Source organism: Athene noctua, chromosome 3 (assembly GCF_965140245.1).
Source record: "Athene noctua chromosome 3, bAthNoc1.hap1.1, whole genome shotgun sequence".
Lineage (NCBI taxonomy): Eukaryota > Metazoa > Chordata > Aves > Strigiformes > Strigidae > Athene > Athene noctua.
In genome coordinates, this window is record NC_134039.1 from 36761809 (window position 1) to 36788690 (window position 26882).

The 26882-nt window shown below is 41.6% G+C and overlaps 1 protein-coding gene across 1 annotated transcript in view; it reads right to left on the reverse strand.

Annotated features, from left to right (window-relative positions):
* PLXNC1 (plexin C1) overlaps positions 1 to 22070 on the reverse strand; it is a 71244-nt gene extending 49174 nt beyond the window's left edge. Inside the window, exons 1-6 of the mRNA XM_074902742.1 lie at positions 21120 to 22070; positions 10134 to 10256; positions 8643 to 8777; positions 6519 to 6619; positions 1262 to 1376; positions 115 to 259 (exon numbers count right to left, since the gene is read on the reverse strand). Of these exons, the coding sequence (XP_074758843.1) occupies positions 115 to 259; positions 1262 to 1376; positions 6519 to 6619; positions 8643 to 8777; positions 10134 to 10256; positions 21120 to 22070 (1570 nt within the window). The remainder of the gene's footprint in view (positions 1 to 114; positions 260 to 1261; positions 1377 to 6518; positions 6620 to 8642; positions 8778 to 10133; positions 10257 to 21119) is intronic.
* Between the last annotated feature and the right edge of the window lie 4812 nt (positions 22071 to 26882).

The following is a 26882-nucleotide window of genomic DNA, read 5'->3' on the forward strand; positions in this document are numbered from 1 at the left end:
TTAATAAAAAGCATTACCTGCTCTCATACTCATCAGGCCTGTATTTATCCTCAGTTCTCCTCGGTAATAAAGGACAGTGAATAAGCATTAAATACATGTAATAGTAAAACATACCATTATCAGTTATCTCCAGAGCAGTTAGATTGCAGAAACAGGATGAATTTTTCAGCACTACATTTTCATAAAATATTTCAACAGGTTTTACAATTTTTATCACACAGGAAGTAAGGACTTTGCTTATGTTTGCAGCCACAGCAACCTATGGAACAATAAAAACAAGAATACAAGAGATTTCTTGTAATACTTGTTGTCACCTTGTCTTTACAGAAAGCTACAGATGATGAAATGTAAAAAATTAAAATTTTTGTGGGGGAAGCAGACAATTCACTAGGTAGCCTCTCAAAGGAAAAGGCACCTCCCAATTGAAAAAGCAATACAGAAGGACTCCTGAAAGGAAGAGCGTTGCTTACTTCCAGAAATTAAATGGATCTGTAAGGCATGTTAGGGGAGCAATCTGGAATAATTTTGGATTTTAAAACAAGAGCGTTGCTATAACAGTGTTATATACTTTTATAGTCCCTTAAAAATATTTGAGCAAGGATGTACAAATCCTCAGAGAGAGACAACATTTGCATCCATAACCAGTGCACTTAATTATGAAACAGAATTTGTCTTGTAATGAATTATCCTTTGTTTCTGGCTGAGAGCGCTTTACAAATATGATCACATTAGTGCATTCAATCGGGAAACCAGAAACAATAGCATGCAGATTAAGTGGCCAGTCACAATACTTGATAATCAAATACTCAAGGCTGTGTGTGCTGTGAACAGATACTGAGTAAATACTAATATCAAACACTTAAAGACACATTTGTGTTAGCATATGTGTCCCAGTGAATGTTTTGTAACTTGTTACAAAGCTCAGAACTTACATAATGCACTTGATATATAGTCACTGGAAATATTAGAATAGCTGATAAAGTGATACAATGGAAATGTTGCTTTTGTCAGCACAGTGAATTTTTGACCCAACATCATGAAGTATAGCGTCAGGATACATTTTATAGGAGAGGAAGAGAACATCCATCTGATTGACATATTCAGCTTACTGGGATTTCCAACACATTTGCCAATCGTTGAGATAAGAGGGACTAGTATACGGAAGGAACATAGTGACAAAAGAAGGAAAGCTGCAATAAGCCACAAAACGACAGATCTGAAGTCACAACAAACAAACATGCATAAAACTGGGTGCACGTACCTGTTTTTTTGCAGGGAAATCTAGCAGGATTTTCAGATCTTTATCAGGTGCATGCGAAATGTTATACCAACCCTTTATGCTGTTTGAATGTGTACAATTTTCTTTTAATGTGCACCTAGAAGTATACATAAAATCATACTAGCCTTCTTATTGTGGCTATGACTTCAGACACTGTACTTAAACTTATTTAATGTTATTGATTTTTTACAGGAACACTATTGATTTTTTACAGGAGTATGGTTATAACTGCAAAAAGCTTCAGGAAAACAATCAGTAAAATCTTCTGCTTATCAAAATAAATTACAATGCATTGATATATGCTCTAGGGTCCCAATTAAGTCAATGGGACTCAAGCAAGTATTAGATGCTTGGCCAATAACAGTGGACTTGGTAGCCTGGGATGGAATTCATTACCCCCAACCCGACTGCTTCATTGTACAGCTCTAGATCTGACCCTCCCACTTTCCTCTACACTCAATGGGGAGAAATATGCTCTTTCAGAGTTCAGTTCACCTAACATATTTTAGATATTCATACAAAAATGAAACAAATCACACCATAGAAGCTGCTTGTTCTCTCCAAAGAGGGTAAGAGGAGATGGGGGTGAAGCTCAGATGTAGAGCTATGCTATGAATGTATATTGTTGATGAGATGCATTCTCCTTTCTAATCTCCTCTGTTGACCACTGATGTGAATAGTAATCTTTCCCTTTTATGTCAGTGCAATTGGTTAAAAACAATGGGTTTGAAAAGGTAGTTCAAAATAGATTTTTCTGTCTTCAAGAATAAAATCAATTTCAGAAGTAGGATGGCACGAAGTAAATAAAAATGTTATAGATGCCATATTGTAGGAAACAGAAACCACACAAAAGAAAATTAGGAAAGAATGAGGAAACACTGGGATATACAAGTACTACAGTTATACGTATTAAAAATGTGATAAAAAAAGAGAACATAAGCATACAAATTTAGATGGACGATCACCAAATTTGAAAGGTGAATTCTTAAAATACTGTCTGCTGTGAACAATCCATAGATTAACTCCAAGTAATTTCATAGAGCTAGCAATTAGACAAGTGCTAACTGCATATATCTTAATATTTTAATATTAAGGTTGAATATTTATTCAAAAATGCAACATTTAATATTGTTTTAGTAATACTACTTTGCTACCAAACGCAGAAGCACATATAATTTCAATCATGTGATCAGTGATATGTGCCTTGATGAACTATTCCCTCACTAGAAACTAGAAACGAGTACATACTTTCAAGGCAGGGGCCTTTTTCATGAGGAGCTCACTAAATAAATGTATTTCACAAACAATGTGTTTTCTCTCCAGAAGGAACAACACAAGAATGACTAGCAACAAAAATGTCTGAAATAACCCCACAAACCATGGAAACCATAAAGCCATCTTCTCTGTAGATCAAGACACTGGCAATTGGAATGGAGTTAAGCACAAGGTCACTTCCTTTGTGGTCTAACTCAGGAAACCTGAGTTTCTGCTGCACAAGAACCTGGTGGGGCTTTGCATCTGAATATATTCAGATCATAACTATACTGTAAGAAAATGGGACTATGCCTGACATATTTAAAACTGTTTGAACTAGGACAAATTTCATTTATCTCTCTCTTCACCTTACTGAGATGGACAAAGGTCCATTAGCATCACAGTTTCAGAACCACAGAGGACGGGATCTGTCATCAACAGATCTGCATAAACCAGATGCTCGGATATGCACACATAGGTAACTCACTGGCAGTGACACATGGGAGAGAGACAGCCTACAGTTTCTGACAGACTGAAGATCATAACGCTGAAGATGCAAGACAACACACTTGCAATACCTGGCACTAAATAAGTGTATGCATTTCAGTGACACTAATATTAAAATATTAAAAAATAAAACTGTTTATAAAGCTGAATATTTAAAACTGTCCTAGGGCAAAGTTATTTGCCTTCCTAGACTGCCTGAGGAATGAAAGCAGTGAACATGTTTCCTTCATCTACGATGAAGAATCTAAGAGTTTAATGGCAAAAAAAGCAGTGCCATTCAGGACCCAGGGTCGTGCTTGTCTTCATGCCAGGAAGAAATGTGTCCTGTGTTGCTCTAAACTCTGACTTTTAACACTCAAATAATGTGTTTTGGAGAATGGTCATTTTGTAGGAAAACGACACAAAGAGGGCAGTAGAGCATCTGAAGACCCTCAGCATAAATTCTCACAACTGCCCTGCACAGGCCAGAAGTAACATGAATTCCACTCATCTAAAGATTAGGTTATTTTGTTATATCCCTATTTTTACACAATTGATATTGTTTGCAAACATATCAGAATGAATATAACTGATAAATACTATTTGTAAACCACATGGTTCTGAAAATTAACATACAGACTCAGACAACCACTAAAGCTGGCTTTCTTGGAAAGGTGGACTGGACCGGACCCTATACAAGAATGAAGCTATAAGGTATGAAACCCTACAGTCAGATTTCAGACATGCATAGATATGTGTACAGAGAAAAACAGAGTCAGTATTTTTTAAAAATCAGTCACAGCAGGCTAGTCCTTTATACTACTAAAGATTTCTCTTCACAACTGGAATCAAGTTCCTCTTGTTTCATTATGATAACGATACCTATGAATACTAGTTCATTCGTATTTACTTAAGTCTCTGCTTCACTAATCTTAACTACAGATCTTCCTGAGTTTGCCCTCTCTGCCTTGCTAAAGCATATCGATTTCCTCATGAATGAGAACATGGCTTCCGAGAAAGTTTTGGCTTCCTTTTCCATGGTACTAGCCCCTGAATGCAGTTCACAGATATCACACACACTGACCAAATTAAAAAGTAAGTCTGGTCATGTCAAATAACTACCACATATTGTGTTACTTCTGTATGGAAAATACATGTAAAATATCAGTGCCTTTACTGGAATAATTTCAGCACACTTCAGGTAAATCTGATTCATCTATAGAAAATCTATAAAACTAAAGAGAAATCACACAATGCTATGACTAATTGTTTTGAATGATTGTAAGTGAAAAGGAGAATTTATATATTTGTCCCTACAGAAGAGCAGAAATAGGAACAGTAGAAACATTTTGTTGCATTTTGTTTTCACTTGCAATAAGATGTGCAGGCTTTTTCATCAAAATACTGGATTTGAGTTCACTGTCTTTAAAATGGAGCACTGCTTGTAAACTTTATTTTTAAAATGGAGTGTATATTTAATATAAAATTTATTTCCCAGTAACAGTATAAAAGATATCATCGATCTCAAAATTATTATGTAATATAATGCTTTAGTGGACATGTATAAACTTTGATTAAAATACCAGGTTAAAACATGTCTTCCTCTTTTTCTAAAGCTTCACTCAGAGCTCTCTTCACAAAACCAAATACTTAATGATGCTAAATGCTTAACAGTGAAAAATTGTGTGGGTGTTGACCAGGATCCATATTATAGTAATTAATTTCTTTTTCAAAAGAGTAAAGTATTTCTGTTTCAACCAGATGGAAAGTTTTGGTGATTCCCCTCATAAACAGGGGGTTTACTGACTAATAACTCTTACTCACAAACTCTTTATTAGGTAACTAGAAGCCTGAAAAGCTTAGCACTGCAACATACACAGTTTCTAATAAGGTAGCAAAAGAGAGTTTGAAGAAAACATGTTACAGAATAAACACCTACTCTTTTTTAATAGCTACCTTTGCAAACACAAAGTAGCAGCTCTTGAGCAAAATCACCTTAACTTGAAACATTAAAAGAATGTTTAAAATCACCTAAAAGAAGGTGACCAGTGGAATTCCTTAAAAAAAAAATACATCTATAACTACTTTTGTTTAATGTTTTAATGACTGATAAACTGGCATAAAAGAAGGTTTACACTGTTAACATCTGATGATGATACAAAGTTGGGAACATTACCATGCAGAGGAAGATGACAATATCACACAGGAAAACTTGTATAACCTTGAAATGGGATGACATTTCAAAGCATAAAGTACAAGAACATGTACCTAGAGGAATAAAAATCTCACAAGGCATATGTGTTATAGACTGGAAACTCATCAGTTGGAAAGAAAACAAAGAAAGAGAAGGACCTGGGGGCACCATTTGACCATGGATGATTGTGGTCCATCAATGTGAGACTGTCATGAAAAAGACATTTGTGATCCCAGGACACACTACATAAGGTGCTTCCCGGACAGACTGATTAAACACCACCGAGCAAGGCACAGCTGAAACCTCTTCTGTAGTACTGTGACAGTCCCGGTCATCCTTATTTTAAAAGGATGCATAAACTTCACAGAAGGACTACTGGAGTAGAGTTAAGAAAGGAATGTCTTATGTGAGAGTGTCTTTGTGAAGTTAGCTGGTTTAGCACACCAAAACGAAAATGAAAAAAGATTAATTTCACAAAAACATTGAGGAAGTAAGTGTGAGGGAGGGAGGAAATCCTATTTAAGCCAAGGTGATGTGAGCACAAGAACAAATGAATATAACCTGTCCATGAACACGTGATGAAAATGAGCAGACCAGATTTTAACCAGCAGAAAACATGAGATTCTCAGCCACACAATCAGGGCATGGAGGACAAAAAGCATGTCTAAATTTAGGATGGTGCTTGATTACTTTATGAGTAGTGTTTACATGATGACGTTGCTTGCAACTGCCAAGATTAGGCTTGATGATCTACGAATTTCTCCAGTCCGGGCCAAAGACGTACAATAGCTTTCAAACCTGCTTCAAAGAAAGCAGCAAAACTAATGACTCAATGTCATCCCCAAATGTGAGGATGAAGTGTTTATAAAGAAACTCTCCTCTGGCCTAAACCAAAGGCAGTGGTTCCAAAGCAAGGAACGATGAATACTGAAGACAACTGAGCACTCTTTCCCCATTCTAGCATGCAAGATGACTCCAGCTATTAAGAGGCTTCAAGTATGAGTATACAATTTTATCTCTCAAGCAGTCTGGAAAGCAAAAACATCTGTTCTAAAACCAAAATAATTTATTTTTCTTACCCCAACATATATTTTATGGGTAGATCTCAAAAATCTGGGGGTTAACACAGTCTTTAAAAGGTCCAGAGCTCTCTTTTCACATGACAATAAAGTGTCTCGCATTTAAGGCTCTGACTTAAAAATTCAGTAGATATAATCTTGATGCTGAATAGCCCCAAGCCAGTCAAAATGTACACCAACTAATAATATATTGCTTTTATATCAAAGTCTAAAATACAAAAAATACCTTCGATTCAAAGAACACCACCCACAGTAGGGATCCTTTGCAGATAAGCATTCTTGCTCAGAAACATATCTACTGCAATTTGCAACTGGTATTCTTCTCACCTAAAACCAAAGAATGCAATAACATGCTGAATTAAAATAGCCTCCATAAACAGGGAAATTTAGGGTTACCATTAAAAATCTGACAGCAACCAAGCACAATCCCTTTGGGGAAGTTTCTTTATGGAGTTCACTCTGCCAGAAGACCTTTGGATAGAAATATGCAGCCTATTTAACACACGCTGTATTTTGCTATCAGATGATGAAACGCCTCTGACAATGACAGTTTGGTTCTAGTACTCAAAGGCCAGCATGAACAGATTAATGCAAGAAAGACTGGTTAGCATAGTGAATAGATAACAATAGAAAGGAGGTATATTTTACAAATAATGCTCTGATTAGCAGAACACCGTTTTCCTCTCATCGGGACTGACATTTTTAAATGATTGATGAAGGTGCATCCAAAAATGCATGCGCAAACCAAAATGCATCTGTGTTTGCATCACCATGTCAGGTTACTGCATGTGCACACTAGAACAAACGCATGCAACTACTTAGCATGCATGAAAATGCCATTTCAATAAATAAATGTAGATAATTGTGGCTATATTATATGTAGCTATACTTGTACATTCAGCTCGAATATCCTAGCCAGCCATTTTCAGAAAAGGAAAGGAAAAAGAAAAAGAGAAAGCTGATTACAAATACTGAATACAAATACAAATAATTTTATTAATAACAATGTTAATTAATAATCTTAGTAAGAAAAATATTCCTAATTCAAACCATTTTTACCAAATTTGCAAGAATTAGAAGTTCCTGTATTTTGTGAACAGAAACAAGGATACATGGCTTTCTGCAAAACTGTATGTACTGTTTTTTCCAGCCATATCTTGTAAAATTCAATTTATCTGAAGGTGTGTGAGGTAATCAGTTCAGAAAACAGCCAACATCATAGACTACTAGCAAATTAAAAAAAAAACAGTGTAGAGGCCTTATTTAAGCTCCAAGAGATGATCAGAGAGAGGCATTTATTCCTAAAAAGCTGTTGCTCCTCTTTAACAACTTGCTCTTTTACCAAAGGTCAAGAAAATTCAAATCTTTACTTTGAATATCTACATATACTTTTATCAGAAATTTTGATTCCTTCTGCTTTTGTGATAGATGCTTTATATCAGCTGGGAATTATCCTACCAACTTACACACTCTTTCAGAGAGCAGGCTAAAATGCTATATTCACTGCTGAAAAGTGATTTTATTGTAAATGAAGTGCTAGGTGAAATCCTGTCCAGCTAGAGATGGACAGCCAGTCCTTATGTTTTCACTGCCACCTTCCCTGCTGCTGGTGAGACAAAGGAATTTGCTGAGTGGATGCTCAATAGCCCTGCTTCAGGACATGCTGCAACAACTGCACCGGCACCTGGGAGCTGCTTTCTGCTTGACATGCAGCTCTGATGTGTTTGTGCAGTAGCTCCCAGTGATTGCTGAACTTCTTAGCCTCACTATGCATACATATTAATCACTTCTGATTGTGTTTTTGTTTGGGTTTTTGGTTTTGTTGGGGTTTTTTTTTAAGTCTAACTGAAGACAATGAGAATTTTATGATTGATTTCAGCAGAACTAAGAAAGCAAACCCATCTCTCAAATTAAGAAGAGATTTCTCCACGTTACAAACTCCACAACTGACTAGCAAACCCTGGCCTATCAATACCTGGATTGCTAATTCAGAGGAAGCCAGGGTCCAAAGAGTCTACAAGTTTTGTTTGCTATCTCCAAGCTTGATTCTCCATGATGCCTCCAGGAAAAAGAGAAACAGAGACTCCCTCAAAAGAATGACATAAAATAAGTATGGGATTAAGAGTGTTGCTGGATCATAGCAAGTGGGCAGCACCATGACAGTGGAAGCTCTTCCAAGCTCTGCAGAAGTGCAGACCAAACTTAGACAACAGATATTAAACGTAAATTTGGTAACTGCAGTTTGGATATTTAAGGTCTAACTCTGACCCAAACTCATGCTTCACTTACAAAGTGGCAGAAATCCCTAAAGCAGCAGTTTATTTTATTGTTTTGTTTAATATTTGCTTACCTTATTGGCAGAGGACAGATAGATGTAGTTATTATCTACTGGATCAAGTCGAAGTTTGGGGAAAATGGAGGTTTCTTCCTTAATTTCATATAAAACCTCTGGGCAATTAGATTCCATATCCTCATTAAGAATAGCCTAAAACACATGAAATTAAATTATTCACAAGTCCTTTTATTGATCAGTCAGTACTTTAAACAGAAGCCTGATTTCAGTTATGTCAGAGCTTCTGAGATGATTTATTGTGCTCTGATTCAATTCACCTACTGCACTGGTTCTCACACTGCAGAGATAAAGACCGCCAGAACAGAATTTCAACAAAATCCCTGTAGATACCTTTTGCACTAAATCTGGCACTGGTTTAGTGTATGAAACATCTCTCCCACCAAGTACGTTCCTGATTGACACAGAAACTGAATGTGGAAGAGATGCCTATATCCCTAAGTCATGTGTTAAGTAGTCCTATGAATGAAGAGGAAAATATTAGCCTTCAAAAAACAAACTAACATTCAGACACCCATAATGTAAAAAGAAAGCTACACAAGTTACTGACTACTGTCTTAGGACAGAAGTTTCTTTGTGGCTTCTTTGTGAGCACACATCTGGGGTGGTATTCCTTTTCTTGCCTTGCTCAACTCTATAGTTTTCTACCACCCTTTGCACAGAATTGAAGAGAACTGAAACTATTTTGCAACTTAATAAGCATATGAACCTTGATATAAGGTTTTCCATACACATAATTAAACAAGAGAGATATGTTCATGATCTCCACTGTGCTAGGGAGACACGGAAGACTACAATTTCATTTTTCATTATCAAAAGCATAGTGAAATCAAATGGGTAAAAACTTTCCAAGATCTCTATTATATTCCTCTCCAACTACCTGCTTAATAAAAACCAAAAATGAGAGTCATCCTTTGCAGTGTAGACAGGAAATGCACATTCTTGCAAAACACAGAAAAAACCTAAAACATAAAAGACTGAATGGTTGAAAAGTTTGATAATGAGATAAGATGACTTTCACTTCCAGGTGATTGATTTAAGCTAGTGTAGGTCAACTATTCAGAAGCTAAGGCAAAATGAATCTTGACTTTTCTCTCTAACAGACAGCTATTCACATCACACAGATAGGCTAACAAACAAATAAATATGCTTCCAAAATCTAACAATATTTAATATTTCTACTGGAAAATCAAAGCAAGGAAGGAACCAAAAGACAGAGTAACTGAGAACTCCACAGTACATAAATTGATACTGTGGGCATTAGCAGTTTAATGAAATGTTTCCATGAATTTTAAGCAGGGTACATAATTGCTTTTGAAAGTTATCTTGTTCTCCAAGTAACAATACAGCAGTTACTTCACAAATAAACAAAAAATAAATAGAGATTCAGGGGATTATATCTGTTTATAATACAGTGCCTAAACCAGGAAACATTTACCCATTTGAACACAGCAGCAGCTGATGGATAAAGGAAGAACACATTCAGCTTACCTTCAGTAACTGTCCATCATCTGTTCCCAAAAAGAGAACTATCTGATTCAGAACAACTGTGCCATAAACAGCCACTAATCCAGAGTGAATCAAGGTAGGTAATTTCTTGATTGATTGTGCCTCCTGAAAATCAGATATAAGAGAAAGCTATTACAAAATCATTCACCTATACTGCAAAACATTAAGAAGAATCCCTGGAAAGATTCTCAGAGAACTCAACTTTAGACAATACTTTGGGTAACATTTTAATTCTGACACAATTTCAGAGCAACGTATCACTGGAAATGGCACACGAAATGTGAAACTAGTTTTTTATACATGGCAACTGTTCATATCAGTGATAAAGATTACATCTACTGCAGCTAAATCACTAACTTCAGTAGGACACAGACTTGGTCTAACAGCAACAAGACACTTTGCAAGGGGATTTCTCTTTCCTGGGACATCATGCCCTGGGCGTATTCTGAATTGCCTGTTCCTCTCAATGAAGACATGCTTTGCCATCACCTGGCTGCACCTACCATGAAGCCTACTGATACTCTCAGCAACCACTTTTAAAGGCATGCAAGTATTCTGGAGAAATGAGGCACTTCAAACACAAAACACCTTGTGTGTGTGTGTGTGAGAATGTGGACCTTCATCCTCCCCCTTCTGGTTTCCTGCTTTACACTACAGGAAGCTGAGACTTACGTATTACATAAATAGAAAAATGAGATAAAGCAGTATAAAATTCATGTTAGGGAGAACATAAATGTGTGTGAACTTTAAAATCAACACGTTACCTACAATTCTCCATCTAAGTTGGAGGAAGTTGAGTGACAAACACTCGTAAACAGCTCATGAAAGAAAAAATCATGCAGGAAATCCCTGTATCTTGTGAAAAGAAAAACCAAACCAAATAACCCCAACTGCAGACAATCGAGTGCTGAAAGTAAGCCCTGATGTGTGAGAATAAGGTGAGAGATGGTCTCTGCCCTTAACTACCTACAAGCCCAGATATCTCCCTAGCAAGCTGTAACTCAGTTTTGCAGTCCTGTAATTGCCTTAAGTTAATCTCCATGGCAGATACTGCCAAAGGTGTGATCCCACCTGCTCTCCAAATGGGTACAACTACAGCCAAGCATTATCTCCCCTTCCCCTCTAGTAGTATAATGCTTTCCAGTGAGGTTAGTTAAGGAAATGATATGCCTAGCAAATGGTCTGTAAATCCATCTACCTACCTACCTAAATTGTCATTTGAGTCATTCTCCTCATCATATGAGCACGTGGCTGCACAGACACCAGTGCTGGCACAAAGGAGCAACAGGCATGGAGAGGTGGGGGGCAAGAGGTCATGTAGGTCCTTGGGAACAAGCCCCATAGGTCAGCTCAGAAACTCAGGTCAAGGATGGATTCCTAAACCTACAGGAACCCTCCAAGTCCAAGAATTTATTTCACCTTAATGCACAAAACGAAGTGTGAGAATGGACCATTAAAACTGACATTTTGTAGGAAGGTGAAGGCATTTCTCAAAGTTATGAAGCAAATCCATAGCAAAGTAACAGCTGAATTCAAGTCTCTTGAATGCTAGGATGCTAGCTTAAACCCAAAAAGCCCTTCCACACAGAAATACATTTTTTCTGAACTGCAATCCTAAATCAATTAAAATCTTCTTCAGTCATCTGAATTATTTTAATTAGCTTGCAAGAACAGCCACTCGGAGTAAAAGAAGACTTGATTAACTTTCATATTTAAAGATACTATTTTTTTTTCATGCAGCAGGAAGACACAGGAACTATCACGTACTGGCACAGAACTTGAGTAAAACCCACTTAGGCATGAGACTGCAGTAGCATGGAGGTCTGTTTTAGATTATGGGGTGGGGAGGGAACGATTGCAAACATTTTAAGTTGAAAAAAAAGCTAACTCAGTTTTTTATTAAATCAGAGGGTAACGAAATTCCAGCACTGGTGCACACAATGAGCCTTCACTCAGGCTAAGGAGTGAGGAGAGGAAGTTTCCAGGCTTTCATTTCCACCAGAATTAGGATTTTTTTTTTTTTTTTCTGCAGTGCATCATGCAGTAATGCAAGGAAAATGAACCACCCTAGGTTCCTCACAGACTCTGTACAATAAGATCACAGAAGAGGGGAGGACTCATCCAGTCTCCGAAAAGCTTGCTGCCAGATTTTATTTTGACCCACATACTAGTAAAATAACTAGTGTCATATCAGTGCATCCTCCTCATCTGACTGCAGAACCAGTACTGACAAGTGTGGAAGCCTCCTCCCCTCACTCTGCTTGCTGGAGGGAGGGTCAATGCAACATTGAGCTAATACAGATAAGAGGGGGAATTTAGATGGTGGGCAGTCACAACAAAAATTGCCTTCTCTTTTTTGCAACCTATTTCTCCAGCTTGCCCATTCCCTTCAGGGTGCAGCTGCTACTTTCAACCTTCTGTCATTCCTTTTCCATGTGCATTTATTTTTTTAACAAGCCCTTTTACCTCTTCCACTGTGACTAATGGTGTTACAGCACTGTAGGGCCTTCCCAAGCTTTTTCTTTCATAGCTAAATTCATCCTTAAAATGCATTTACAGTCTAAACTTCCTTTTTACTTGAAAAGCCACTCATCTCCATGTTCATCTATCTGTCGATCCTGTAACATTTGCAGGCTCATATAAAAGCAAGAAAAGCAAAGGAAAAGATAATAGTACTCTAGGAGACTTTTCTTTTAATTCTTCAGTTCCACCCTCTGTTCTGTTCAATAATCCCCCTGAATCTACAAGTGCTTAGGTAAACCTAGAGATCTCCCCAATTAATTTTCATTATGCTTTTAAGTTCACCTCACTATGCTGTTTGGTTATTGCCATGAAAGGTATTTATACTCATTTTCTATTTTGCATCTCATTTTCAGATTTATCTCTGCATGATTCCAGCTGCAGCAACCATATTCACACTTCTACTTTCTGTCTTGATTTCCTTCTGATTATTTCACATTGCATGCCTCAGAGGGAAGGGCAGCATTTTTAGCTCACACAGCACTCATCATATTGCAGCTGGCCAAAAAGTAAAAAAAAAACACGTTTGAGCATCAGAGTGAATGAACAGATGCAGCTATACAAAAGGACACAAGACTTGTGAGCAGCATATAGCAATAATCAACACTGGCACAATACATAGATGTTTTTCCTAGACAGAAAAAAATCTGGAATCTCATTCTTCTTTCTTAACTTCACCACCCTTCAACCACCTGCATCAATTTTTATTATATTAGAGGGTAACTGTTGCAAGCAGCAAGCCCTTATTAGAGCTAAGGAATGAACTGTTCCAAAATTTTATTTCCGTGAGATTTTTTAATTTGTGCACTGCATAGAAATGCTAGGTGGACAAACCATCCCAGGCAATTAGGCTGCAAAAAACCAGGGACGATGACCAGGAAATGAGAGGGTCTTCACAGAAACCTTGCAGAGACAAGATCCCGAGCCTCATGATGCAAGGCATGAAGGACAGTCAGAGGCTATGCTTGAGCAAGAAGTTGATGGAGACTCCTGAGATGGGGGAACCTACAAATTTGTGACTTCTTGCAGCAGCAGAAAGACTCCTTCTCTGCTCTCAGATCTGAGTTTAAAGAATTCATAAAGTGTCCTAATAACCAGTGAGGGAGAATAAGCTCCATTAAGGGAGGTTTTGAAACCAGCTGAGCTTGAACAGAGTATTAGCAGAAAGCAAGAGAAAGTGGTGGGTGACCATGGTTGGAGATTCCCTCCTGTGAAAACTGCTAAACCATCATGCTATTAAAACAGGTTTCTTCTTTTTTCTCAGGGCCCCCAATCCATTATTACATTGCAGAGAGACTGACAATGACTTTCCATTCCTTGGATCACTACTGATTGTTGCACATCCACATTGACACCAAAGACATTGCCTAGTGCAGATCACAACTACAGAGCTCTGGGGGCAAAGCGAAGGAGATGAGACCCCAGGCTTTGTTAACCCTATGGGGTCAGTGAAGCATGATGCTCTTCTGGATTTGGAACTCACAAACAAGGAAGAACTGCCTGGAGACGTGATAATCAATGGCAGTCTTCACTGTAGTAAGTATTAACTGAGTTCAGGATCCTGAGGGTGGTGAGGAAATAACAGCAGAGCACAGAGCTGGAGAGCAGGCTCCAGCTTGTTCAGGGAACTGGTTAATGGGAACCCCCTGAGAGGCAGCTCTGAAGGAAAATGAAGCTCGTGAAAGCTAGTAGATCTTTCAGGACAACCTCCTTCAAGCACAAAACTCAGGAAAACAGACAGATGTATCAGCAGATGGCTCCTAGTTAAGCAGAGAATTCATGATTGAACATCAATACAGAAAAAACAGTATGGAGATGGAAGCCGGAACAAGCAACTAAGCAAGAACTTCATGGACATGTAGAGATGGTGTTAGGAAAGTCCAAGCTCACCTGATGTTGGAACTGGCATGGAATGTTATGGACAACAAGAAAAGCTTCTACCACCACACGAGCAACAAAAGAATAAACAACAAAACTGCACGCCAGATGATGAATAGGTCATGTGATTTACTGACAGTGGATGCAGATAAGGCTCTGACTTCACTGGCAATGTCTTATGGTCCTTTGTACCTACAGAGTTCAAGGAGAGAAACTACCAGTACTGGAAGAGCATTAAGCCAGGCATCTTTTAAGAAATCTCAGCTTACAGAAATCTCAAGGAAACCAGATGGGATCTGTAGGAAGAAGCTGAGAGACTGTCTGATGACACTGTGAGGCCATTCTCTCATATTTCAAAAGTTGTGGAGATGAGTGGAAGTCTCCAACAACTGAATCAAGGCAAATATTGCACCCATCTTCGAAAGAAGACAAGAAGGATGACCTGGGGAACTACACATTGATCAATCTCACTTTTTTCCTGGGAAAATCATGGAGCAAATCCTCTTGGAAGCCATTTCTAGACACAAGAAGAAGAAAGTGACTGGGAAAAGCCTTCATGGATTAACCAAGGATAAATCATGTCTGATTGCCTTCTGTGATGAAATGACCCAATTTGTGGAGGAGGGGAGAACAGTGGAAGTCATTTACTTTGACTTCAGCAAGGCTTTTGACACCACTTCCTGCAGCACCCTCGTATCCAAGTTGAGATGTTAGAAGTTAGACAGGGAGACTACTAGGTGGGTGGAAAAACTGGATTGATCATCAGGCTCAAAGAGTATTGGTTAATGGTTTTTACTCTACCTAGACACTGGTTACAGATGGAGTTCCTCAGGGAAACTATTCTTGGACATGTCCTGCTCAGTACCTTTATCAATGACCTGGAAGAAGACACTGTAAGCTTCTGGGTTAAGCTTGTGGGTGATATCAAAATGAGCCATGCTTGAGAGCAATGCTGCTATTCAGGGGGACCTAGATAGGCTGTAGGAATGGGCCAGTAGGAATCCCAAGAAATTCAGCAAGGACAAATGCAAAGTTCTGCACCTGGGATGGACTAACCCTCCTGTGACACTACAGACTGGTGAACGGCTCTGCTGAAAAGGACACAAGGGTCCTGGAGGGCAGTAGGCTAAACAGTGTATCCAGGCAGCGGTGAAGGTTAACAGTATCCTGGGCTATATCAACAGTAGCATAGCCAGACCGAGTGATTACTCTCCTTCATCTGGCATATGTTCAACTGTGTCTAGGATACTGTGCTCAGTTCTGGGACCCTCAGTACAGCACTGGTCTTGGTTAATCAGAATGGGTCAAGTGGTGGGCCCCTGTGATGATCAGAGCCTGGAGCACCTGCCCTATGAGGAAAGACTGAGGGAACTAGCTGGTTCAGCCTACGGAAGAGACAATTTCAGAGGGACCAGAGAAACTGAGATAATGACACAAACTGAAACAGGGGAGGTTTCTAGTGGACAGGAGATTTAAAAACATCACTATGAGGACAATTAAGCAGAAGAGGTTGTCCAGAGAACTTGTTTGGTCTCTATCCCTGGAGATTTTAAGATCTGACAGGACAAAGCCCAGAGCAACCTCGTCTGATCTCAGAGCCAACCCTGCTGTGAACAGGGGCCTGGACTGGAGACCTCCTCTGAGAAGGAGGCCTCCTTCCAGCCTGAACAATTCTGTGATCCCAAGGAAGCGAATCCTCTGTTCAAGAGTCCCCAGGCTCTCCAAAGTTTATGCTAAAAACACCTGGTGAAGCCAGATGACTAAAAGCAACTCTTTTTCTTAACAACAATGTAAGAGTTTGCAAGTCTCCTATGGCTTACTTCCCACACCAAACAGGGATAAACTGAAAATTCCTTGTAACTGGATAGAAATATTCACTCTAGAAATCTGTCTAACATCAGATGAAATACTAGCAGTCTGGTAATACACAGGAGATGACTTTACTACTAGCAAATTAATTACAGGATCAATTTTGATACCAAATGATATTTAGAAGTCTGTAATTCTTTCCTTAAATAAAAGGCCATGAATCATTTTGGAATTAGTTACCACACAAATTCAAATGTCACTCCTGCAAATTAATAGCCATGATTAAACTGATGTGACTGTTGACTTCAAAATCTCATTTCAGTAGAGCTTATACCAGCTAAGATTTGTCCTAGGATTCCAAATGATGCTTAATAAATTAAGGGGCATATACCAACCCACATATTTATCACCCACTGAAAAATGCAAAAATTCAAAGAACAGACTGTTATATATCTTTACTTGCATTAAATACCAGACGAAAAATGAACCAAGATGGCTTAGCATTCAGTAGCCATCACACCTACTTAGCCTTTGCACATCATAAAATAAATACCTTAACATAAACTTCTCTCTTACAGGTATATGCCTAACACTTTTTTGGATTTTCTGCCTGAAAAATTGTAGAATCCTTTCCTTCCCATGCAACTTTTTTCAATGGCAAACCTAATTTCCAGATTTGTCACTGTGGTTTAGGTGACACCACAGCTCTCTCCTGTTGATGTTCTCTCATTTGAGCACTTCTCCAACACATCTGCTTGGCTGTGATCCATAAGATCCTGGGATCTCAGAGAAAGATCTGAGATTCTAGTAGCTCCCATTCAGCCACAGAACAGAAGAAAAGGCCTTCCTAAAGCTCACTAGCTACTGGAACAAGTTTGTGACAAACTCCAGCATTCCTCCTATGTACTGGCTAAGGAGCTTTGATTTCGTAATTGTGATCCACCAAAAATGTTTGTTAGTGCTCAGTCAGGTTTCTGAAGAGAAAAGAATTAGATTTGGCAAATTCACAATTATTAACTACGGAAATTGTGAAGAAGATATGCTTATGTACATGCAGGTTATGCTAGCAAGTCCATTAATGCATATACCTTGACAATACATGTAAGTAGATATAATCAAAACTAAGAGACTGGTGGATCAAAGGAAAACAATCTGAATATAAAATTACAAAATGTTTTCAGAGTAGTTTCGTCTATGACACCACTTGTCTCTTGCTAGTTAAGTATCATGTCTCTGAGAATCCAGTATTATATGTGTCCAGAATAACCACATCCAACTAGGACAAAATGCTTTGTGCACACTACTGCACAGAACGAAAACAGAATGAGCTAGTTGTCATAACCAGCAATTCCACAGAATTTGTGGCAGTCACATACTTTTTGATAAAGCTGGTAAGCAAGGATCCTAAAAATGACTAATTTTCAAAGACTCAAATCCAGCATTAAAACTTAATGCAAATGTCAGCTTTGGCCTAAGTAGCAATGTGAGGCTAAAGAGATTACACACCTACAATGAGTTCCTACAGGATGCAGAGCAATTTGGTTCCAATCCAGTGAAGTACTCAAGTTCATGCTTAACTTCAAATGCATGGGCATGAAGATGATGGAACTGCTTATATGCCTAATGTTAAATATGCCCTTAAGTGCTTTACTGGGTTAGGGCCAGAAAGCTCAGTACCTTACAGGAATGAGCTTAGAGTAGAACATGCAGCAGTAGGATAGCAGGGAATTCAGGACCACAAATACCTTGGGCTAAGTCCCTCTTGAAGTGTACTATTGAGAAGCACAGTGCCAACACAGTGTAAATACAAGCAGCTGTGTGAGTGGAGACAGGTAAGAGGATATCTTGACTAAAGGTAATCAGAATAACTACAGAAATTTTAAGAATTACAAGATCAGAAGGAGAACAAACTGCCACTACGTCCTAACATACACTCTAACTATAAATTTTATTCCTGCAGTGAAAAAAAATATGTATTTTCAATTCCTACATAAACTGACAGACTGTCCATGATCCATGTACTTCATCACATCACACCTCAGCTCCAGAATTCAAATGTACCCAGCAAAGAGGACTAAGACCCACAGCACTCTACAACACATGGCATCTGCAATGTAAAAGTCAGGCTAACATTCAGCATGGTCCACCCACCACAAACACTGTACAAGTCTTGCACTTCAGGCAACCATAACACTGCAACACATTCATTTGCTCAGTACCGACAGTCTTTAAAAGACTGGACTTTAAAGCAGATGCTAAGTACTGTTGCTTGCTGCCATTCCTACACATTGTACTACAATGCACTTGTGACAGCTCCATGCTACAAGGCACTCCTTTCTGGCCAGAATCACTGCAAGCTATTGCACATCCTTCTCCTACAAGCTGCGCACTGATGGACGCACTGCGCACCGTCCTCCTGCCAGTTCTGAAGCCTGTGCGCTTCTGAGTCTAAGAAGTGCATGTTCCACATTTGCAGGGACTCCCATGATTTGGTGAGAGACAGTAGAAGGATCCGGTCTAAAACAACCCAGAAGCAGCAGCATATGGGCCTGTCATCTCCAAACCTACTCTGCAACGGCATAGCCTAACCTTCTGTAGTACAAAAAAAAAAAAAAAAATTAAAGCTGAACTACGTGCATTTATTTCTATGTTTATACACCATAAGCACATATAATTAGCTAAAAAAGGGAGCCTAATTAGCTATGTAATGTTACAGGTCATATTATTAAACAAGACCCAGATGTCCTGCTATCTCACAAAATATTAAAATACCACTTTCCTATCAGTGGTAAACTGTAGTCACTGTGCCAAAATGTGATTAATAACATCACCATAGTTAGGGACATAAAGTTAAGCAAACAATCCTTTTAATCATTTTTAATGTTGGGAATTCTTTAGCATTGTACCCAAATATAATGTACATTTCCAGGAGGGACAAGCCTTTCAGCACATGAAAGTAACTCTGGAGTCACAGAACTCTCTGACCTGAATCTGACCAACCCTTACACAAGCGGATCATTGATTTTTCATATTCAGGCACGGGGAGGCAACGGGGTCAGGGGACTGAGAGTAACACTGGTCAGACTACCTCACCTTACCTGCATTATGTCACTCCACGAAACCCATGAGACTCTTCTGGAATTTCTAGCATGGAAAGTGGCTTTGGAAAGTGTTTATAAAGGATCTGCTGCCCAGGGAGGTTTCTTTTTTTTTTTTTTTGGTCTTGTTTTGCAGGCTCAGAAAGCACCTCACAAAGAAACTCCATGAGTAATTAGGAACAAAGAATACAAATTAAAAACCCAACTAGCAAACAGGTATTTTGGGATGAGGATGAAATTTCAAATTCATTCACGAAGTTTGCCTTGTGAGGGCACAATAATCATGCAATAAGCTACAAACTGGCACTAGAAATCAGAAGATTGGCTCCGGCTCTGTTGCGAGAGTTTCACTATTCACTTCAGCACAGTTGTTTCACCCACATATGGGGTTCTCATTCATAACTACATCCTCTAACACTGGCAATAGTCTTGCAGATCAACAAGGAGATGAGCAGATTGAACCAGATGTGCCCTCCTGTAGTTTGTATTTGTAAGAGTCTCGGCACTGCACCCTACTACAGGCTCGATTTGGGAAACCAAGGAGCAACAGTAAATCTACCGCACTTCTTTCAGGGAGCTTCCAACAAACTCCCAAAGTAACACAGCAAGGATTCAGGGGTTAATCTGCAAAGTCCCTGGATGGTGAGGGAACTGAAAAAGGTCAGGCCTTGCTTTACAGTGGCTTGCTTGATCCCCTATAGTTCTCCCTGATACTTTCAGTGTTCCTCTTGCCACAGTTCTGGAAAGACTTCCTGAGTGTGACTTGAAAGCATGGAGGGGCCTTACAAAAGCACCTTCTTCACCTGAGCTACATTTTAAGCTTCTTGAATTTCATTTTCAGTTAATTTCTTTACTAGCTACCAAGGCCACAGCAAAGCTGGTAGCCTTGCCCATCCTGCCCTCCATGTGCCCAGCTCACCTTCAAAAGGAGGAAGGAGCTGAAGAGAGAGTATTACAGAAGTAGGTGACCAGGGGATCTCCATGGGATACCACTGCCTGTGAAAATGTAACCACTGCAACAACAAAAACATATTGCTGTCTGCTGCACATACGGGTTTAGGGGGGTGGCTGTGAGCCCTCTCGAGCAAGGCCAATCCTGGGAGGTTTGGGAAACACCTACCACCAAACAAGCAACCATAAATAACTAGTGAGCAATGGGGATAACCACACACACAGCCCCGTGCACAGGAGTCAGTTTGATGGGCTTTTTTTCAGTTCTGTTGTAGCTGCAATGACATGAGACGTGAATGCACAGAATAAGATAGGAAATGCTTTATCTAGGTTGTATGGAAAATACAATGAAGTACAACTAATCCTTGGCAGAAAAGGGTGCCCTGAGTGAGGAGCCCGACATCAGGCCTGACCCAGGATGCCCTCAGGTGTCCCCTCAGATACATCTTTCCCGAGAGGTAGATGGGAAGGACACTGCAGGATCTGGTAAGGAATCAGCGTTTTAGAAACAGAAAGAGCTGGAGAAATCATCAGGGATGATGGAGCCAGGGCTGATGAGCAAAGCCTGGCACAGCTCTGAAATTCCCGATGAACTTCACATGCCTTCAGGTCACAGACACCCCACAAGTCATGCACAGCAATACCAGCCACAACAACAGTGTCAACAACGGTGTACAGGAGGAAAGCTTAGCAAAACGATGCCCAGACTTACACAGCTCTTCCCGTTCATGATGAAGTGTGTGGACGCACAGGCTTGCTCCTTCATCTCCTCCATCCCAAAGATGCAGATGGCGGTGGCGTTCCAGGCCTTGGCACCGTGGCTGTGGTTGAAAACGCCCACCCACCAGCCCCGCTCGCCCTGGCGGACGAGGCTGGAGGACACGATGAGGCTCCTGCACCCGCAGTCCAAATACACGTGCCCTTTCAAAGTAAGGCCACCCTCCGAGGGGTGCAGCTGGTGCAGGACAGCCATGCTCGGCGGCTCCATGTTCTTCCCCAACCTGGCCTTCAACGTGTAGTAGGGAAAAAAGAGGTGATCCCCCCACTGGAGCGCGTCAACGAAGTGCAAAGGCTCCTGCTTGCGCTTGATGATGCCCAGCTCCTCCTTGGACTCCAGGTTGTCCATGCTGCGCACTGTGATGACGGTTGTCTCATCCGACTGGGAGGGCTCGCAGCCCAGGCGTTTCTTGGGGTCGCTGGCCGAGTAGGTGGCCGCCACAGCCAGGTACCAGGCGCTGGCCAGCTGGAAGACGACGCCGGCGGTGGAGCCGTCGGGCAGGCAGCTGACCACCTCGCTGCGGTTAAAGCGCTGCCGGTAGGCCGGCCGCTCCCACACCTCGCAGGTGCCGTCCTTCTGGGTCCAGCCCGCCAGCAGGACGCCCTTCCCTCCGGCCTCCTCGTAGGGCAGCAGCAGGTTGCTGCGCACCCCGGGGGGCTCCCCGCAGCCCTGCCCCGCCGCCGCCGGCACGACTCGGCGGCGGGGCCGCAGCTCGGGCCGCAGCTCGTAGAGGCAGCTGCCGCCCGCCACCAGCACGCCGCTGCCGCTCACCTCGATGTTGTCGATGGGGGCTCCCGGCAGCTCGAAGCTCTGGTGGCCGCCGGCGCCCGCCAGCGCCGCCAGCAGGGGCAGCGCCCAGCTGAGGGCGGGCGGCGGCGCCGCCATGGGCGCGGGCTCGGCTCGGCGCCGCGGGGCGCCTCAGGCGGCGGCGGCGGCGGCGGCGGGCGGCGGGCAGTGCTGCGCCATGCTGCGCGGAGGGGCCGGGCGCGCCGCTGCCGCCGCCGCCGCTTCTCCCTCCGCCGCGGCCGCGCTGCTGCGCGGGCGGGGAGTTCCTCTTTCGGGGCGGGGAGGAGGGGGTGCCGCTACGGGAGAGGTGGGCCGGGCTCCTCCGGGAGGGCTGCCGAGCCACCTCGCCGCCGTGCAGCCGCCGCTCCCCCCCGCCCCCGGCCCCGCCGGCCCGCCTCGCCGCGGACGGGGGGCGGCGGCGGCGGCGCGGGAGCCCACCTCGGCCGCCGGCGCTGGGGCTGGGGCTGGGGGCGGCCCCTTCGCCGCGGCGTGGCGGGACGCGGAGGGGGGTGCGACCCGCTTCGCCTCAGGCGGGCCACCGCGCCTGGCCGCCTCCCCCGGCGGCCTTCCCCCGGCGGCGCCCGGTCCCTCACGGGGACCCCTCCGGGGCAGGGCGGCCCCCGCGCACCCCGCTCCGCTTCGGCAGCGGGCGGAGGAGGGAGGCGGCGCGGCCGGGGGCGAAGGTGCCAGGCGGGGGCAGGCCTGGGGAGCGGCCCGCGGGGGGTGGGCGCGGGGTCCGACTCTGCCCGCCGCTGCACGCTGCGAGCTCGGGGAGGCGGCTCTGCAGCCGCGGTCCAACACTCCGCGCCCCCGTCCTGCTAAACAGCACCCCCGGAGCCCAGTCGGCGGCCGCCACCGCGAGCAGGAAAACCGAGGTGTCAGATCTCTCCTTAGAGATCTCGGGGTCTCGCCGGGGTAGAACAAAGGCTGTAGGCGCTCTCCCGAGTTCAGCGGGGTGGACAGAAAAGCCCTGCCCTCTCCAGCCGTGCTGCTGCTGCTGCGAGAGGGACACCCAGCTCGGGGACACGACGGGCCACACCGAACGGCGCAGCCCATCTATTTTATTTCCCACTGGGTCGTTGCTGGTACACGCTCAACAAAAAACTGGGAAGTACTGGCTGCATATGCAGCTCATGGTAAATTATAGTTTTGCTGAATTTTAAATGAAAAATAGGTTTGTGAAAGGTAGCAAAGATGCATTTTAGTGTTGTCTCTTGGGTGCCTCTGGAACTCTGGGTGGGGATGGGCATAGGGCCCATTGCCACTCTTACTGAGAAGAGGACGTAATGTTCAAAACCTAGAGGCCGTCTGACCCTCCATTTACACCGCTTTTGTCTTAAAGTAGCTTTACAGCAGTGATAAGTGGAACTGTAAAAACTAGAAAAAAAAGTAACCTGTATAAGTGAGTCCAGTGGGACATTTTCAAGCAGGAAGTGCGACATAGTTAGCAAATTATTATCTTTCTCCACTACTGTACACAGCAGCAGTTATTGTGCAAGAATTGATACTGCTCCGGTCAGCAAAAATATTTGACCATGTTGCAGCAATCAGCACCTAGGACAAAGATTACTGTGAAATTTGGCACCTTCCACAACTCATCTGCTTATCTACAGTGACTCAAAAACATGTCCAAAATCTGCAAAATGTAGCAGAGGATGTGGGACAGAATCATTGTGCAATCTTTCTTTTCGTCACATGCAAAGAGATGCTCTACATACTAATACTGCCTGCAGCTCCCCATGCAGGACTGAACTTCTAGTCAACACGTAAGCAAAGTAAATCCTCATGCCAATATCACCAAAATAGATTGTGTACAGAAGTGCAATTTATACAGCTTTGCGAGGGAGGCTGAACTTGTCACACTGGAACGCATTATACACTACCTCGCCTTCTAGTTGCTTTCCAGTGCACATATAAAGCTCTTACTGATTTACGTCTTGCTCACCCTATGAGGCTAACCAGGAAAGCACACCAACCTCCTGTCTGCAAGGCATCTTTGGTCCTGGCCACAGAGCATGTCCAGCAATAGGTTTCCTTCTACAAACAACCCTCCCTTTGCAAAAATCACCGAGCTCTGCGTTTGTTGGCTTTCATGACTGACCAAACAGCCTGTTTCTCAGGCTTTATGTTTAAAATAAGCCACATGTACTTCACCAAGTGATTGATTTGGTTAAATGGGTGAGGTCAGGCTTGTTTTGTCTAAGGCTGCAGACTTCTCTGACAGCTAAAACAGCAGTATTCTGCTTCAAATTTTCCTTATTCTAGGACCTGGGAAGGCTGGACTTGATAAGGGTGCTGTCACAAGAAAACAGTCTAGTTGTGTGGGGTAGCAGGTACTACCATGATGGGATGGGATGGGATAGGATAGGATAGGATAGGATAGGATAGGATAGGATAGGATAGGATAGGAGGCTGCACACCTCCTGTTCCAGGGACAGCCATCGAAGTCCAGTTCTGTAGACTCTTCCCTGCCTGTATCACCCTTCTCTGTCGATTCTTTCCTCCCTCTTCCCAGAGAAGCAGTAGCTCGGACCCGAGCTTCATCTTGCAGTGTTTAATTTTGCATACACTTCTGAGAGCCACTGAAGCCGCTTTGCACTGATAATTAGTGCATGAAGTTTTGGTCATGACTGGCCCAGTTCTTGAAGCGACAAAGCATACTCCTTTCAAAGCCCCTGAAGTAAATAGGAGCTCCTATCTTCAACCCGTTCTTCCAGAGATACCCATCAAGATATCAGAAGAGTTTAGCTTCTACTGATGTTATGGAAATAGAAAGGGAGGTTTATTTTGTAATGCTGCAGAGTATAATATTTGTTATTAATACAGCAGACCAGAAAACAGTGCAATCAGTTCATTGAACTGATTCCAACATGAACCAATGTTCATGTTGGAACTAGATGATCTTCAAAGGTCCCTTCCAAACCAAACCATTCTGTAATACTTTTATGAAAACTAAGCAGACAACAGCGAATCGTCTTTTCTTGTATTTTCTTGGCTGTCAGTTCCATAGTTGGTATTTTTATCCCATTGTTGCATTGTGGTTTATTTTTCAGGCACTGAAGGAAGGACGAACAAGGGAGTCTGCCTGTTTAATGTTAGACTTTACAGAGCATTGCTGCCTAACTCTGGCACACCGACCAAAATTTTAAAAAAAGCCAGGGAACCAAATTGAGCTTTCTTTGATATCCTAAGCAAGCTTTATATATTTCAGCGGGGCGTATGAGATCTGAAGTTAGAATGTGAATCACACCAGGACTTGGTTCTGCACGTACAATTTAAAGAGCTCTCATTTAGATCTTCATCAGTGTTAGGCAGAACACATCCTGAATTAATTTAGGATTGCTTTCCCACTACAGTTCATCTGTTTGCTTCCCTCCTCCTTACTTCTCATCTGCATGCTAAATTTTTTTGAATGTGTGACTCCACAGACAATCTGACAAAATATTACTCAGTAAATGAGATTTATTTTTTATGTTTAATTTATTTAGCTTAACTTTGATATTTTCTGGTTTGAAGCTCCAAGCCCAATTAGGGTTTGATTTGATTTGTTTACTTAATGCATGTTGTTACCTTAGCTTGGTTCTGAAATATCTTTTCTCAAAGGATAAATAACCTTACGTTTACAAAGTAATAATAGGTAAAATTAATGTTAACATGCATTTTATCCTCAGTTATCACTTGAAATAACGGCTTTTCTCATTATTTAGTTAAGTCAATTTTGTACTGTAACTAAATGTTGACAAAATAAAAAGGAAATGCTGGGCAGTTTTTCAAAAGGCTTTGCTGAGAAGGATTCCCCTCCTGGCAAAGTAAGTGCATTTTAATACTGAAACGCAGTTTCCAGATTTGGATTTTAGTTCTGCCTTTCAGTTTTGTTTCTACGAATCATTTAATTAGAAAGTTACTGACCCCTCTGCAATTTTTTTTGGTGGTCTTCACAATGAGGAAATGGCAGATTCAAAAGCAGGCACTTTTGTGACCCTGGAGAGGAAATACCAGCTATTGCAAGAAATGAGCAATTAACTGTGAAAGGTCTGCAAATAATGCAGTTGAAGCTAGAGGACATTGACCTGAATTCATGAATGTACTGAATATACTTTAATATAGTCACATATCTGCCTATATTAAAATATTCACAGGTACTAGTACTTTCTGTATTGTGGGAGGGAGAGGGAAAGAAGGGAGGAAGAAACAAAGGAAGGTTTTAATCATATCTCTATTATATATGCTATAAATTTTTGGGTAAGAGATCAGGAAACCACGATTATATACGTAAAACACATTTTTTTCAATCCCATTGTTTCCTTTTTTTTTTCAAATGTGATAGTTTTGAGATAACAGTAGCAATGTTACAGAAAAGGAACTGGGGAATATACACAAAGGAAAAATATAGTTTGCTCTTCTCTACATTGAAAAATGTTCATAATGTAAAAGCAATACTGAATAGGTTGATTTTGTATCAGAAACACAAGTATGATACTTGGGCTCTAGATAATCTGTGCCACAACATTTCTATATAATGTTGTACAAGACAGATCCCTCTCTGAACCCCATGTTTGTCTCCTCTGTTTATGAAAGAAATAAACTTACTTACCACTCAAGGAAGCTCTGGGAATCCACCCCAGTAAAGGCATTATATGCATCAGAAATAAAATTACAGGATTACAGGAAGGTACACATGCTGTACAGGTAACATCATAACTGAAAATAATGGGGTTTTATCCTCAGTTTTTCTTAATTTCCAGAGCTGATACATATCAACAGCTATGTTTTACCTAGGATGTATTTTCTTTTTATTTATGATGAAAGTTTGTCCCATGGCATTCATCAAAATGTATCTCCATGAATTAACTAACCTCTTAGTTATGAGAGTTGAACAGTACTGATATCCTTTTTTTTTTTCCTTCACAG